We start from the raw sequence: 17383 nt of genomic DNA, 5'->3' as shown, positions 1-17383 counted from the left end.
GTGATATTCAAAGTACTTAGCAAGTGATACTCTGTGGTCATTTAGATACCTGGATCCAGCCAATCAGAAAGGCGTGCCAGCCACAAACAACTACACGGGCCAGTACCTTCCAGCTGAGCAAGTGTATTTGCAGGTATGAATACCATCAGGAGCTAGGAAGGGTAGATAAATCTGTTAGCTCTTAAAAAAAAAAAAAGAGTTTTGTGATTATGAATTTTATGTGAAGTAATTATTTCTTATTTTTAAAGACCACGTACCTTGATTATAAGTATCACCATGAGGAAAATCCCAACTACGATTCACTCTTTCTCCATAGAAAAATTCTTACATATGGAAGGTTCAAAATGGTTACATGTACTGAAAGAAATGAATGACTGTAACAAATGCAGGCTGCCTTAATTTGAGATAAGACAGAGTTAAACATAAAAGTGCAAATAATTTTTGAAAACTACAATGGTTATGAAAGGTATAATACATCAATAATTTTCTGTGTCACGAAGCAGGATTTTAGTTTCTGTCAGAAGATATTGTGATAGACAAACACGAAAAAACAAAAACTTCGGACACAGGGCGGGGGTGGGAGCTACAAAAGGAGAAAAGTCTTCAGACTTAAGAGGAAAACAAGCCTTCAGACGGTCATGGTGGTACAATTTGCCTTACTTTCGAGGGCCTGTGTGATGGATGGCAGGGGAGGTCTGATGACCACCAGGGAAGGGAAACAAGTGCTTCTCCCCTTATAAATTGGTATGGGCTTAGGGGCCCCCTGAGGCAGCGGAATGAACAAAGTCAAGGCCAATTCATGCACAGCAACAGCAGCCATGTGATCACACATCAAAGATTCTGAAGGACATCCACCTGGACACCTTAAGGAATCCCATGAACAGCATCAGAAAGCCCACGTGGCATAGTTCTCATCATAAGCTAGCTGGCTGGCATAGCCTCGGAAAATCACAAATGTGGTGACATGAGATGAAGTTCCACCTCATACAGATGCCACTGTTTTAATGTTGTATCACGTAGTGTTGATTATACTTATTACTTTAACTCTCTGGTAAACACACCCACTACATATGTCAGGTATCCCCAGAAGTTCTAGGAATACCTGGGAAATTTATTGTATGCGTGCAGTGTTAAAACAGGGCTCCTATTGTAAAGAGAACATCGGTAATCTAAGCAAAACCTTGTGACATGATCTCAGGGGTACAATGAAAACTGACCGAGCCTCAGTCCCTACCACAAGATGAAAGCTACTCACTCACGTATATCTACCTGACAAACAACAATGTAATAGAGATCAAAGACATAGAAGTAGTATGAAATAGTAGTTCAGATTTTTCTTCTTCTCTGTGATTATTGTGTGATACTGGTCTTCAGATGGGGATAAGCATCTGTTCCCTGTCCAAACACACACATGCAAACATGCACACATACAGAGAGAGAGAGAGAGAGAGAGAGAGAGGAAGAAACTCATATAATATAAAGTTTCTATAGCAAAAAGGGAACTGGAAAGAATTAAGGAATTAACTTCACAACAAGAGTATGCATAGTACAAATCCATATTTATTCCCTTTGCTTAAAAAAACAAAAGAAATGAGAAAATTGAATTTTCACAATCATCTCCATTATTGTTTCCTCTTTATTTTTATTCTTTTTTCATTTTTTTTTTAAATTTTTTTTTTCAACGTTTATTTATTTTTGGGACAGAGAGAGACAGAGCATGAACGGGGGAGGGGCAGAGAGAGAGGGAGACACAGAATCGGAAACAGGCTCCAGGCTCTGAGCCATCAGCCCAGAGCCCGACGCGGGGCTCGAACTCACGGACCGCGAGATCGTGACCTGGCTGAAGTCGGACGCTTAACCGACTGCGCCACCCAGGCGCCCCTCTTTTTTCATTTTTTAACATTTATTCATTTTTGAGAGACAGAGAGAGACAGAGCATGAGTGGGGGAGGGGCCAAGAGAGAGGGAGACACAGAATCTGAAACAGGCTCCATGCTCTGAGCTATTAGCACAGAGCCCAAAGCGGGCCTTGAACTCACAGACTGCGAGATCATGACCTGAGCTGAAGTTGGACGCTTACCCAATTGAGCCACCCAGATGCCCCTACTATTTCCTCTTGAAAATTTTTGTTATACTGGTATGTGAAAACATTCTTTAAGTTTGCTTTCATGTGGTATTTATTCAGCACACTTTGAGGCAACTTCTTCTAGGCCTAGAATTTCTCATTGTGCGATATGACTATTTGAAGGAAAATTTGAAGTCTATCTCTTCAACCTAGTTTTATTGAGCAATTTGAGACTTTATGCCATATATCTCTTGGTTTTATCCAGTCTGGGATAATTCTAAAATTGTTTTGTCTTAAAATAGTCATTTTAGTATTTGCCATAGCTTTGTAAGTTAGCAAAACTTACACAGCACCTGTGTCATTCCCTCTCCCTGAGAGGACAGGACCCACAGAGAGCTTTAGTGATCATCAGGTCAGACAGTACCCGGATAGTGGAAGCCACTTCCAGAATCACTGCTTCACATTCATTGCTGCTTGTGCACAAGCACATGGCACCTTGCGTTATCAAAGTGCTGCAGACTCATCCTCCAGATGGGAGGAAGATAGGGATATAGCTAATATTTTTGAATTCTTATTATGTGCTATTCACTTTTAGGTACCATGCATATATCGTTTCATTTGATCCTTAAAATTAGTATCTTTATATTTAAGTTGGAGAAACCAAGTATTAGAGAAGCTAAGCCACTTTCTTAAGACAACCAGCTGGTGGGAGGCAGAGCCAGGACCAGGATTGAGTCCTCCACAGCACGAGCCCTTACCTGCCAGGATAGTTGTGGAAGGAAATGAGAACACACAGGAAGAGTTCTTAGCACTGTGCTTGGTTTGTAATAAACAACAATAAGTACCAGGTATTATTATTTGTTTAGGGAAGGGGACACAGCAGTTGAGCAAAGCCTACGGGTGGCAGAGACAAGATAGAAACCAGAAGGTCTGCCCTAAGTGCCTCTGCTCTGAGCAGTTATTCCCAACTGTGTTCAAGGATCAGCAGTAATGCATAATGACTGGTATATACATTGGGGAAACAGATATAATAGACATAGAAAAGGCAGTGTATCCCATAGGAAAATGTCCTTTTGTGTGAGAGATGAACTCCTACTGGATTATACTAACCAGCAAAGCCTGCCTTGGCCAAAAGTGGGAAGTAAAACTACCTTTGACTTTGGATATTTTTCTAAGATTTCTCTCAGTACTTCCCCATTACGTCTCTACCAAGTGATAAATGTCTCTTTGTCACGGACTGTCTCTCCAGCCAAAGGATTCATGTGTGTTCCATTTCTGCAGAGTCCTGCCCACCCTATTTGACAAGAATGAGTAGTGCAGTGTTTGTTGGCCAATTCTGCAATCTTCTCAATGGAGTAGCAAATGTTTTTAGCCAGTTTAATGGGCTGTAAAGAACAATGACTCATATTGACAATTTAAAGAATAGTTCTGGAAGACTTTGACTGCCTGCTATATAGATGGGCCCTTTACTTCAGAAATGCTAGGCCCTCCACCTTGATCACAGTGCCTTCTGGAAGAAAATCAGTGCAGAAAAGGCCTAGAGCATACCTTAGAAGCCATGTCCAGTAGTATCAAAGAAAGCTTTGTCACTGTATCAGAAACCAACGAAAGTATTTCTATATATTGCCTTCAGTGATAATGTAGTTACTTGTGAGCTCAGAGTAAGTGTGGGTTATGTGTTACTCCAAAGACCCAGGGAACGTCCATCTTGACTTCTTTGCCAGGTACTTCCTCACCTTCCTAATGCACCCTACCACAGAGATCACAATGAGATTCACTGGCTTTTTCAAAACCGAAGAAGATACTTAACAATATCCATGTGAGCAGAAATTGCCAATTGTCCCCCAACATTAATTATCTTCCTTTAATATGGTTGAAGAAAATGAAATAGGGCCATGACCACTCAGCTAGAACCTAAATACCCCAGCCTGCCTTATAGCCACTTCTGGACAATGAGCTATTTGTGACATATGTGAGTTCCAGGTTGATCTCACAACATAAATATGGCTAACAGGAAGGAGAAAAGGAGAAGTTAGCTACACCAGCTAAACCTGAGGTTTCCCTATGACTGACCCAGATGACCCCTCCAACATTCTCATGGACTCTGTTCAAGGTGAACCTCAAATTATACATGTTTAGATTCTGAGCATATGAAAATGATAGCCCTGCATGTGTACAAAAAGACACACGCACACAATAATTTCTTCCACAGAGATAAGCATGTAAATTAGAGCCTATAACCATAAGAGGATAGGTGGATAATATTGAGCTTATTTGGAAGTAAGGGAGTGAGGAATATTACAAAAGTGAAGCAAATTACATATGACAGAACAGCTTGCTGACACAATGTAACTCAAGTCAAATGACTACCAAACTCTTATTGTTATTTATTGGTAACTGTGGATGATCTTAGACGATGATATGGAATTTATAGGCAACTTTTCTCAACCCCAAATGAGAGATGGTCTCCCAATACTACTTTAAGGGAATTATCAAGCTAATTAAATTTTGAACTAAAGGAAAAAAAAAAAACACTATTAGCTGAATTTACACAACACTTAGTGATGCATCAAGTAAGTCATGGGAAATCCTCAAGATATAAAGGTTAAAATTAATATGTTCTAAGTGTTTTACAGAATTAATTCACTTAATACTCACAAAATTCCTATATTGGATCAGTGTCAATATTGTCCCATCACTTAGATGGGGAAACAGAACCAGAAAGATTATAGTTACAGGACCAGGAAATGGCAGAGATGGGACAGTAATCCAGATGGTCTGGCTCTAAAGTCCCTGATCCTAACCATTCTGCCACTGCCTTTCCAAGAAACATAGGAAAAGACTGACTTAAATTTTGGGCCTGATTATGAATGCCTGTGAACATTTTGCGTTCAATAATTTTGAACTCTTTTTTTTTTTTTTTAATTTACTTTTGAGAGAGAGTGTGTGAATGGCAGTGGGCGGGGGGCGGGGGCACAGAGAGAGAGAGGGGGACAGAGGATCCCAAGTGGACTCTGAACTCACAGCAGCAAGGCTTATGCAGGGCTCTAACTCATGAACATCGAGCTCATGACCTCAGCTGAAGTTGGATTCTCAACCAACTGATCCACGCAGGAGCCCCAACAATTCTGAACTCTTAAGATAAAACTTACAAATAAGGAAAATTAAGTAGGAAAGCCCCAGTGAAGCAAGATAACCAGCATTTGTCTTCAGTACGACAATAGAGAAAATTTTGATAGTGGAACAGATAAAGGAACTATTAATTAAAGAATTATCAGTGTTAGGAAAGTCTACTCCAGGCTCTTATCAGCACAGGAGTTCATCTTTTCACGCTTTAATCCACAAAGTCCTTTAGCTGCAGAATATATTCCTAGACATTTACGTAAAAGGTAATCATATTTTGTGGCAGACATTTTGATAATAACAAAGCACAGGCACTTGGCAGAAGACGGAGTTCTATCTCTAGCATACCATGTACACATTTCAATAGGAACGGATAGCTAGAGCCATAGAAATAAGTCTGAAAAAGACGCCGTGTTACAAAACAGAAACTTAAAAAATGATAGACAGGCACAGGACACCTTCTTCCCTGTTTCTGCCCAGACACAAGGACATGGCCAGTTTGTGGTGGAGCGGCATACCCTGTGTGGGATGTGGGGTACGGATCCATGGGCCATACTGAACTATCACAACGAAGGAGAAAGGACACAGGCAGGAGCCAAGTGGAGAGTGGCCCTAACTACTGCGTTCTCAGTGGAACTATAAGTGTCCACTGGTACTAGACTAGAAATTTTTTTTTTAATCACAGTAAGCAGCAATCAAAGATTTACTACTGTCTTCATTTCAGACCATATATAGTGCTAAGAAATACCCACATATTAATTGCAGTACTCCTGCCTGCTTGAAGACAGAATCCTTGGTCCAAAGCCTTGTAGCTGGACCTGCTCCATGGTGATGCGTCTTCACCTGCAGCCTAGTTCTTTTTGGTATAATCTGCCCATCTGTGCATTAAGGGAAGGTGCTGACACCTTTATTACTTTCATCAGGACAGAAGTCATACCCAGATACCAAGAGGCAGAGTTCCCTCTGACTTTTTTGAGAAACACAAAAAGCAAGCAAGCATAATTTTAAGGAACAATTTTAAACAAGAAGTTTGTAGAGAACATAACATTTTTCCAACCTTATTACAGACACAGATTCATTCCTAGGAAGAGGCACACAGATCTCACATTGCTTTTAAGTGGATGGAAAGAAATCTATAAAAATTATTTTTAAGCCTTTTGAAACTCTGCCAGTGTAAAGAATTCAGTAGTTAAGTATAACATAGGAAACCCCCAAGATATGTAGGTTAACATGAATGTGGTTTTAAGGAACAGAGCCTTCAGCTCTGTCTGGAGGAACAAATTTCACCAAACATTTATCTCAACCTGTATCTTAAATGTAATGCAAGTCATGTTGCAATCTATCAACTGCTTTATAATATACCTGGCTGGCACTTTATCTGAGGCTTTCTGTTTAATTTTCCAAATAATTCGATACACTATAGTTGGGACTAAACATATTGTGCAACATATTTCATTTTTTCATTTTGTTTAGCTTTAAAAGCTCAACTATTTTAAATGATAATGTTAATGCTTATTTCCCATTTAACTGAATTTTTGGGAGGTTTGCTTGGTTTTGTTTAGCAAAAACACCGTTAACATTTGTCAGCTTTTATTATGTGCACTTTTTATACCAGGCACTTCACCCATATTATTGCATTTATAGTCTTCACAATAGGCCCATAATTTAGGTACAATTGTTATCTCTATCTTACAAATGAGGAAATGAAGAATAAGAGAGAAGAAGAAACTTAACCAAGGTCACACAGCAATGGGCAGAGCCAGTAAACAAACTCGGGCCTAACACCCATGTATGGCTTTATAAGCATATTGGGAAAGGAATAAAAGTTGTACCCCACCTCCAGGGTGAAATAGCACTGAAAATTCTTTTACTCCATTTCACACAGGATAGTTTATGTGTTCTTCAAATTGGTATGAATTCTGTTTTTTAATGTTTATTTATTTTTGAGAGAGAGAGAGAGAGAGAGAGAGAGAGAGAGAGAGAGAGCATGAGTAGGGGAAGGTCAGAGAGAGAGGGAGACAGAATCCAAGGCAGGCTCCAGGCTCTGAGCTGTCAGCACAGAGCCTGATGCAGGGCTCGAACCCACGAAATGTGAGATGATGACCTGAGCCAAAGTCAGATGCTTAACTGACTGAGCCACCCAGGCACCCCAGAATTCTGTTTAATATTTGACTCCAGTTGTAACTGGGATTTTAGGCATCTGATGGAAAGTGAAAAACCCAGCCAGCCATCTAAGCACCCTATCAATGTAATACCAAATATTTGCACACATGAAAATGTTTAGATGACTGGGAATTTTTACTTTGCACCTGGTTGTGAGCCATCCTTGCATCGTGAAGACAAATTCCAAACCACACTGTTCCAGAATTTAAGATGACATTCTATAGGATTTCAGCGACCATATTTTCTGATTTAAAACCACAGCACACAAACTAATATGAGTATGTGTATTTGCAGGGATAACAAGGCAGGATATTTGCAATCAGACCTGCGAACATCAGAAACACCTGATAGCTATTTATAGCCTTTCCAATATATGGGCTCCTATATCAGTGTAAGGGAGCAAAGGAACTCACCAGAGGAAGAAATTGCTTTTTTTGCCTGCATAAAATCTTTGCAGAAGAACACCATCTATGCAGAACCCAAGCTGTTTTCTATATCATATGACACCCAAGTAGGAACCATCCTCTTTCAGCCTAATAGAAGCAATGACAGAATGCTCCAATCCTAGATTTCTGAGCATTTTCTCTTTTAGTATTCTCCAGGTGCACACCCCACTGAAGCAAATAATACAACTTTATTTAGTGACACTATTCAAGAGTAACCAGAGTCAGATATAACCTCAGTTATCAAACACCTACCCAACGGAACACTATAGCACTCTGCTTGCTTCAGTTTGGAAAAGACCAGCTATTTAGTCACCATCAAGATGGCATCCAGAGCATTTTTTCCAGAAATAGTGATAAATTTGTACTTTATTTAAACATCTGCCCAATTCTCTGTCCTTACTATCAGAACATGTTTTTTTTTAGTTTTATTTATTTTGAGAGAGAGAGAGAGAGAGAGAGAGAGAGAGAGAGAGAGTGTGTGAGTGGGGGAGGGGCAGAGAGAGGGAGAGAGAGAGAATCCCAAGCAGGCTCCACACTGTCAGCACAGATCCCAATGCAGGATTCAATCCCATGAACTGTGAGATCATGACCTGAGCCAAAATTAAGAGTCGGACACTCAACCAACTGACCTGCCCAAGTGCCCCCCATCAGAACATGTTTTTAAGAAAATCAGCCATGCCATGACTTGAAAACGATGTTACTTAGTTTATGTTCTAAAATGTGCTCACTGAGCAAACCTCACTCTATGGTTTCATTTACCATTATCCACTTGACATAAATAATACATCCTGCTAACATCGGCAAGCAAAATTATTCCCTCCAACACCCCCTGGGAAATAAAACAAGACATTATTTAAGTAAATGCCTTACCGTTGATACTCCAGATGCCCAGATGTGGGATTAGGAAGAGCACCCAGGACATTTTCTCAATTCCAAGCATCCCAGGTGACCTCTTCATTTCCTGTGCATATCAGGGATGGAAAAAGTCCAGTAGACTTCTCTTCTTTCCTTGAATTCCTCAGGCTTGGACCACGTTACCTACCTCAGTGACATCTGTGAGATACAGAAGAGCAAGGAGGCAGCAGAAGATAGTAGGAAGAGCTTGAATAAATTTGTAAAACAAAGTGAGCAGAAAGATTACGTGGTACTCTATTGTGTGGTTTTTGCTTCTTGTCAAATCGGCTTCTCACTTTCAAACACTATGATCTGCAAAGCAGCTCAGTCCTTAACTTCTCCTTCCGCTTACCACCCTTTTTGCCCCACACTGAGGTTTTCTCATGTTCAGTGACATGAAAAATCAAACTTTAAAGAAGTCTATAGTGTTGCAATCTTTAGGTTGAGATTTCAATCACATTAAGTTCAGGGAATTCATGGTAAAAAGTACCTATGGTAAGTATGCCTTTTCCCATTTCATAGCTTTAGATTATGAAACTTCTTTTATGTAAAAGGTCTTAGATTTTTCTTCCCAAACATCATGTCATGGCAAGATGAAAATGCTTATTGTCATTACACCAGTGATTTATCTGAGGTTATGGAGAATATGAGTGACAGGAAGCACTTCCTCAACAGATGAGGGAAGGGCAAGTGTCTTTAATCTGTAGTTAGATATCAATGGAACAAGACCATCGTTAATATTAGCTACATGTTCTCTCTAAATAATAAAGTTCCGAACTGAATGACATCTTGAATATCAATTAAAGGAAACTTCCATTTTCAACATTCTTCATGTGGTTATTGTCTGGATGAAACAGAATAGAAATAAGAGGAAGAAATGGAAAAGTTTAAGATCAGATAGCTCAGGGTGGAGGTAGGACAGTTTTGTCCAAGTTAGCTGTGCTTCTAATTATAGAAGCTAATTAAATTCACCCATTTGAGGGGCGCCTGGGTGGTGCAGTTGGTTAAGCGTCCGACTTCAGCCAGGTCATGATCTCGCGGTCCGTGAGTTCGAGCCCCGCATCGGGCTCTGGGCTGATGGCTCAGAGCCTGGAGCCTGTTTCCAATTCTGTGTCTCCCTCTCTCTCTGACCCTCCCCCGTTCATGCTCTGTCTCTCTCTGTCCCAAAAATAAATAAACGTTGAAAAAAAAAAAATTCACCCATTTGAGATTCCAAATGAGAAACTGAGACTTGTGACATCTCTGGTCATTGGCAGAAGTTGACCTTGTAAGTCTTTCTCCCAGAGGCTGGTGATTTTCTAACAAGACCAAACTTCAATGGTTTTAAACAAGTTAAAAAAAATAGTTATATCAATTTAAACAGATATTGTGTGATGGTTGGAGAAACCAAGATGAATGAGCCATTGTTCCTCATTTTAAAGAGCTCAGTGAATGAGTACTGTAATCTCCTCATATCTGTCTTTAGTGTGGGAACTGAAACATTCATGCATTTCAACCACCACAGTTTAACATACAGCAACTGTACCTGTCGTCTTAGAGCATCCATTACTTACTAAGTAAACATCCTGTGAAATATTTATGCAGCATTTATAAACTTTTTTTCCGGTGCTCAAGGTGGAATGCAAACTTTCGGTGACAGCTGAGGCAAGGCTCATTATGTCTTTGAAATGGTCCCTGAAGTGAAAAGCCATAAACCATAAGCCAAAGATCTCAGAATATTGTCCCAAATCAGAGAGAAGTCATATATGCTTTGTTTATCTCAGCATAAATCCTTTATGATCCACTATTTTAAAAACATTTTTCCATATTAAAAAAGCCCAAGTTGACTAGATAAAATTTGGAAAAGATGTTATGCAACATCTAGTGTATTTTTTAAGATATCTATTTTGATACTTCCATCAGCATGACTTGCCCTTTACCCCTCCACTGCTGCGGTCCTGATAGACCCGCTGTAGACAGAACTCTCCCTCAGAATCTCACTCCTGTCTTCCTTCTAGTGAAGAAGAATGGAAAGAGGCCTAGCTTCAAAGTTTGTTAGCTCAGCTACAAGTCAATTTTGCTTTACATCTCTACCTCATCTAGTAATTACGTTTCTATCCTGACCCTCCCCTCATTATAACCATGTAATTTTTGATTTAAAACAACCCAGGTGCCCTAACTTGGAGGTGCTTGGGTCATTCAGTCAGTTAAGTGTTCGACCCTTGGTTTCAGCTCAGGTCATGATCTTATGGTTCGTGAGTTCAAGCCCTGCATCCGGCTCTGCACTGACAGTGCAAAGACTGCTTGGGATTCTCTCTCTCCCTTTCTCTCTGCCTCTCCCTCACACACACTCTCTCTCTCCAAATAAATAAATACATAAAAAAAAATTTTTACTTAAATGTGAAAATTTAAAGAATTTAGTACATTTTAAAAAGGAATTGTATTGTATTTTAGAAACAATTTTAAAAATATGCGTCTATCTCCAATTTTATTGTGAAAGACAAAAATCAAAGTAGAATTTGGCTTCCTAAAATTCATTTTGCAAACAGTGGCACTTGGGTGGCTCAGTCAGTTGAGCATCTGAGTCTTGATTTCAGCTCAGGTCATGATCCCGGAGTCATAGGATTGGATCCCGCATTGGGCTCTGCACTGAACATGGAGCCTGCTTAAGATTCTCTCTCTCTTTCTTCTGTCCCTCTCCCATGCTCTCTCTCTCTAAAATAAAATACTAAATAAAATTCATTTTGCAAACTTCTTAGGAGGTACATAGAGGGCAAATTCTTCAGTTCACTTACAGATTCAGTTGCTTTCTTGAATCATGAAGCAGCTGTACTTTCTCCAAGATTTTTACCCCAGGGGTGGGGTCAGAAAAACAGGAATCACAAAACAGATGCCAGACCCTAGAGAGGTCTTAGCACTGACATCATATTCTGTGTCTCCCTCTCTCTCTCTGCCCCTCTCCTGCTCACATTCTGTCTCTCTCAAAAATAAATAAACATTAAAAAAATTTAAAAATTTTAGCACCCTGAAAAACACTGCATAGCTTCTACTGTTACGGAACCAGGCTGGAACGCTGGCAGAAAAACCAAGTGACACTCAGAGATTTTGGTGGATTGGAGATTTATTTAACACCGGCGGGCTCAGAGGAGATCATTTCTCCAAAGATCTGAGCACCAAATGCAAGTGGGAATGGTAATTTGTAGTTATCAGCTTCCATATCTGTGGGGGTTTTCACGTGCGGCAAACAGGGAAAGGAGAACCCGGAAGAGGGGTCTCTAAGCTAGAGACCAGAGCATGTTTTAGTCCTGTGTAAAACCTTATTCATTTTTCCAACACTACCACAAAAGTAGTACAGCATTTAAAACTTTTTCCATTCTTCTGCTTGTTGTCCTCTCTTCATCAATATTCTTGATAGCATTGGTTTCCAAATATGCCTGTACTTTAGAATCAGTCTGGGCATTTTTTATATAGTGGGTGGGATTCCCAGATCCCATCTACATCCATTGGATGAGAATCTCACAGGATTGAGGCCACATACCCCTATTTTAAAGAAATCTCCCAAAGTGATTCTGTTAGCTGATCTGAATGGATACTTGGAAACCAAGTATCAATTTGTGGGATACATGGACTTTTGAGTCACAAAAGACTTGGTACCAAATCTTTGCCACTTATTAGCTATAGAACCTTTCATAAATTTCCTAGATTCTTAGAGTCTATAGTAGACACAGAGATGTACCACGTGGGTACCCCTTCAAAGACATTTTTCTTAGCTGTGGGAAATGCAGTCAGTAGACAGCTTCCAGGTATAAACTTCTTTAGGGACTGCCCGGTTGAGACTCACCTTGTCCAAGGTCATGATTTTCCAGGACAGCCTGCATCTAGTGATGGAGCAGGGAAAATGCGTAAAAGGCTGGCCATTTCAGCCTCCCATGTGATGTTGATGGGCCATACTTGATCCAGAGGTGCTGGTTGTCAGCCAAGGTTATGGCAGGCCTATATCAGTTTAACTTCTTCCTCTGCCCAGTCTTGCTTCTGCCCTCTTATTTTCACAGGTGCTAATCCCTAATTTATCTCAGTGTCTGCTTCCAGAAAATCAAATTTGTTCCACATCTTGATTTTATGTTCTGTAGAACACAGATGGTAATAACATCAATCTGTCATGTTGGTGAGCTGCGATAATGTATGCAAAGTGATCATTAAATTGTATCTATAATTATTCCTGAGTCAACGATGGGCTTAATTTGGACAAGATGGATACCAGGAAACCCCGTGTTAATAAGTCAAAATACAATGGTGGCAGAGCAATTTGAATATGTTTATTTGCTAATGGGAGTCACTGTTGCATGGAGATTGAGACTGTGAATAAGCATCCTAACAAAGCTTTGATTAGCAAATAAATGTAGCAGATTAAAGGTGGTCTGAATTCCCCCCCAAATTTACAAGGATGGATCGGTCATGCCAGGAGGCCTCAGAAGTAAAGGGCAGAAAGAATTAGAAGCCTGAGGGCAGGAGATCTAAAGAAGGGCCTATATTGAGAAAACTCTCCAACCACTTAAGACTGGAAGGAGTCAAAGCAGGGGTGCTATCACAGTAGAACTAGAGGGCTGGGTAGGTAACCAAGGCAGGGAGGGACGATTCATCAAAACTGGAATACAAAAAAAGGATCCACACCCCAAGATGGGCAAAGAGGCCAATTTGATATTGAGTCTTTGCTCCTTAAAGTATCCCTTGGGTGAAAGGATTGGTCCCACACTATGAGGTGGAGAAGGTTGACCCAAAACATGGTATAAAATACCCTCAGCTGCAAAACTTAGAAGACTGAAGATGCTTTGGGCAGGCAGATGCTTTGGGCAGGCAGATGTATACACAGAGAATGCCCAAGAATGCCCTTCTCCCCTTACTTCCCTACTGGCAGACTTGAAGTGTATTCTGGTTCTATCATTTCCTAGATGTGTGGCCTTAGACAAATTACTTAACTTTGAATCTATTACCTCGGGAATAATAACACCTACTGAAAGGTTGCTATAAGTGTTCAATAAGGGGCTTAAATAGTGCTATATATTTTAAGTTACTATACATGAAACCACCTACCACAGTGCCTTACTCAAAACTAGGATCCTGACAAATGCATTTTCCTTTCTTTCTTCCCATTCAGATACGGACATAAAGTTGACTTCTCTTATATCCTATGCACCTGGGTGTACCAAATTTGTATGTGTTTATAGTACTTACTTGTACTATACTTTTGTGCTATTGTGTATGTTTATCGCATTGCTTTCCTCATGAAACCAACTATGGTTGCATCCATAGCTTTGGATGCATCATAGCTTTACAAATTGTTTTTTATCTTTTACTTTTGTGGATGTGTACATGCTTTGATGTATTTGCAGCTTCAGGTCTCAGCAGAATGTTAGAGTCTGAAGCCATGAACTTGTTCTTTCAGGAGGAATTATGGGGGCTACATGGAAAAGAAGGGTAGCATACCTTATAGATTTCCAGCTACAAGCAGTGTAAAGGACCAGGAGCCCCAGGTTCTGTGCCCCCAAATCCATCATCCACTTTGTGAAAGAGGCCATGCTTTTTAGCCAGTGACTAAAGAAAATGCAAATACCAAGGCAGGTCCATTTCTGAGACACAGGACTCCTCTAATGACAGACTTTGGCTTAAGAACTCCCTTATAGCCTTGCCAAACCTTCCTTAGAGTTCATATTAGTCTAGGATACTTCCCCCTAACCTACTTCCTGCTCCCCATCACTATGGATCAGGGTTGCTTTGTGGTCTTTCTCCCTTCTCCCCATTTTTCTCTCATACCTCCCCACTTTTTCTCACAGGCATTTCTCCTAATCTAATCCTTGAACAGTTTGGAGCCTGCATTTGGAGAACCCAGTCTAACACGTTAATTTTTCATAGTTACAACAACATAGAATATACAATTTCTTATCTTGCTTCCCCTTTCCTCTTGTTCAGTGGGTAGTAATCTTCATAGGGGGAAAATTTTTTTTAGAAGGTAGGAAGGCATGACAGCTAGTTAGTAAAAATACCAGGATTAAATTAGTCAATTTGGGAGAAACTGTAAAGATCAGCCAAATCATGGAGAAAATAGTGAAAACACAGGCAGAGAAAAGAGATAGAGACATGGAAAAGTCACAGTATTTTAACTATAACAGTGATGGTAGCTAAGAGCACTGTGGGAATTTGACCAAAAAAAGTGAAAGGCTTTTTCAGAGCTTCACTGCTCATGCTCACTCACATTTGTCTTCACGGCAGAGTCCTCTTCTTATTTATATGGCTTTATGAGGAGAAAAAAATGCAGATGAAGTAAACTGTAATTTGAAACAAAACACAATGGAGTTAGCTTGGTTTGGAGTAAGGTTAAAGAAATAATTTGGAAGAAGTTGTCCTGAAATGAAATATATACACATTTAATAACCAGTATGGTACCAGTCAGATCACATGCTGGCCACAGAGCTAGAAAAGCTTTCTGAAGGCCCCAAATGTGCCAGTCATCTTACTTGGTCAATAATTAGGAGATCCAAATTGAGAGACCCCAAGGAAGGGTCCCAGGAAGTCAGGTAAGCAGGGACTACTTGAGGGCTCAGGATAGCAACTAGTTGCCATTCACCAACTGGTCTGGAAGTGCAGCATTCATATTTTAATGTCTGGTAGAGCTGTGCCAATGGTAACTGACTACCTTTGAGTTGCTTATCCCTTTAATATTGATTAGTCAGTGTTAATAAATCCAAATTACACAGCTGACCCTTGAACAACATGAGGGTTAGAGGCCCCGACTCCCCCACACAGTCAAAATCTGAACATAACTTTTGACGCTCTCAAAACTTAAGTATTAATAGTGAGAGCCAGGAGAGATCACTTTTTACTGTGATCTACAATTTGCTGGAGAAAGGAACTGCTCACACAAGAGATGATTAATCTCACAGGGCATTTTAAGTGGATACTGGCAACACTCAAGGTCACTGCAGTAGCAATAGCAGGTGGCTATGAAATTACTACAACACTACAGTATATACTATGGTACATTTTATGAAGTTACAATTTAATACTAGGTCTATGTTTGTTTACATTTCTCTCAACTGTGCATGCCACCATATATAGTCCATTAAGTGTTTGTGAGATTTGATAAATTTTAACTTTCTATATTTTGTGTGTATTTTATGTATATTAGTGTACATTTTATGGTAGTAAATAATAAACTAGACTAGTATCTATGCATTTATGACATACCTTTTTCCTAATTTTTTCTATACTTCCAGGCTATGGGGTTCATCTGCGAAGTTCTTCAAATTTTTGCAAATCTCCAAAACATTTTCCAAAATATTTATTGAAAAAAAAAAAAACAAACAAACATGTGTAAGTGAACCTGCTCAATTCAAACCCACATTGTCCAAGGGTCAACTGTGATTCTCAATTGTCCAACACAGTAGCATCTAGTGGGTAGAGGCCAGACATGTGGCTCAACATCCTACAATGCACAGGACAGAACTCATAACAAAGAATTATCCAGCTCAAAATGTCAATGGTGCTAAGATTGAGAAATTCTGGTGTAGAATGAACCAATATGCAGTATCTTCCTCAAACTTCTCTAGATTCACATTCCCTGGTGGCAGTGGAGGCCCTAGAAGTCATTTCTGGAGACTCAGAAAGCAGAGTCTTACACTAAGTACTAAAGAACCACACAATGATCATGTCCAAAAAGGAAAAAAAAAAAAAAAAGAAAAAAAAAAAAAAGCTTTGTAACAAATATAGGGACTATGTTTTGTGACCACTTGAGTTTCAGGCTTCCACCCCACTTTGCAAGGCCTCTGCATTACTGCATCTTGGAACTGATGAAAATTTATGATAAATATAGAACTCTCTACTCCTTCAATTCAAACTTGAAGAATTTGAAGAAGTACCTATATCAGTCTTTTACCAAAGCCATCTCAAATTCCATTTTAGATGGGTTCCCCCTAAAGCAAACCCCAATTCAAGGACTCGAGTGCAAGCAGTTTATTTTGAGATGTTCCCAATACAGTAGGGGAGTGAAGAACACAGGAAGGAGAAGAAGGCTAATAGGCAGTGTGCTTTCTAGCAAGTTATTGCTGTGAATAATATACTTAATCCTCACCTCAGGAACGCTGAAAGCCAACAATGAACGGAAGCCTCAGTCATCCCACTCAAGGACTGAGGAAGTTGGGGCATTTAACCATTTTATTAGTTTCCTATTGCTACTATAACAAACATGTGGCTTAAAATAATACAAGTTGATTATTTTACAGTTCTGAAGGTCAAAAGTAAAAAACAGATCATACTAGGCTAAAATCATGGAGACAGCTGGGCTGCATCTGGAGGTTCTAGAGGCGAGTGTGTTTCCTTGCCTTTTCATCTTCTAAACATGACCTGTATCCCTTGGCTAGTGTCCCCTTCCTCCATCTTTTTTTTTTTTTTTTCAACGTTTATTTATTTTTGGGACAGAGAGAGACAGAGCATGAACGGGGGAGGGGCAGAGAGAGAGGGAGACACAGAATCGGAAACAGGCTCCAGGCTCCGAGCCATCAGCCCAGAGCCTGACGCGGGGCTCGAACTCACGGACCACGAGATCGTGACCTGGCTGAAGTCGGACGCTTAACCGACTGCGCCACCCAGGCGCCCTGCCTTCCTCCATCTTTAAAGCCAGCAGCATAGGATCTACAAATTGCTCTCTGTGACTTCCTTCT

The 17383-nt window shown here is 40.1% G+C and overlaps 1 protein-coding gene across 3 annotated transcripts in view; it reads right to left on the bottom strand.

Annotated features, from left to right (window-relative positions):
• Window positions 1-17093, bottom strand: part of BTLA (B and T lymphocyte associated) — a 39951-nt gene extending 22858 nt beyond the window's left edge. For 2 of the 3 annotated variants that reach the window (XM_030329071.1, XM_030329072.1), the window contains exons 1-5: window positions 15912-17093; window positions 14920-14992; window positions 12511-12793; window positions 10244-10364; window positions 8667-8849 (exon numbers count right to left, since the gene is read on the bottom strand). In XM_030329071.1, the coding sequence (XP_030184931.1) occupies window positions 8667-8754 (88 nt within the window). In that variant the 5' untranslated portion in view covers window positions 8755-8849; window positions 10244-10364; window positions 12511-12793; window positions 14920-14992; window positions 15912-17093. Of the gene's footprint in view, window positions 1-8666; window positions 8850-10243; window positions 10365-12510; window positions 12794-14919; window positions 14993-15911 lie in introns of those variants that run through there. The other variant, XM_030329073.1, reaches the window with a different exon arrangement.
• Between the last annotated feature and the right edge of the window lie 290 nt (window positions 17094-17383).

Source organism: Lynx canadensis, chromosome C2, assembly GCF_007474595.2.
Source record: "Lynx canadensis isolate LIC74 chromosome C2, mLynCan4.pri.v2, whole genome shotgun sequence".
NCBI lineage: Eukaryota > Metazoa > Chordata > Mammalia > Carnivora > Felidae > Lynx > Lynx canadensis.
This window is presented reverse-complemented; position numbering and strand designations above follow the sequence as displayed.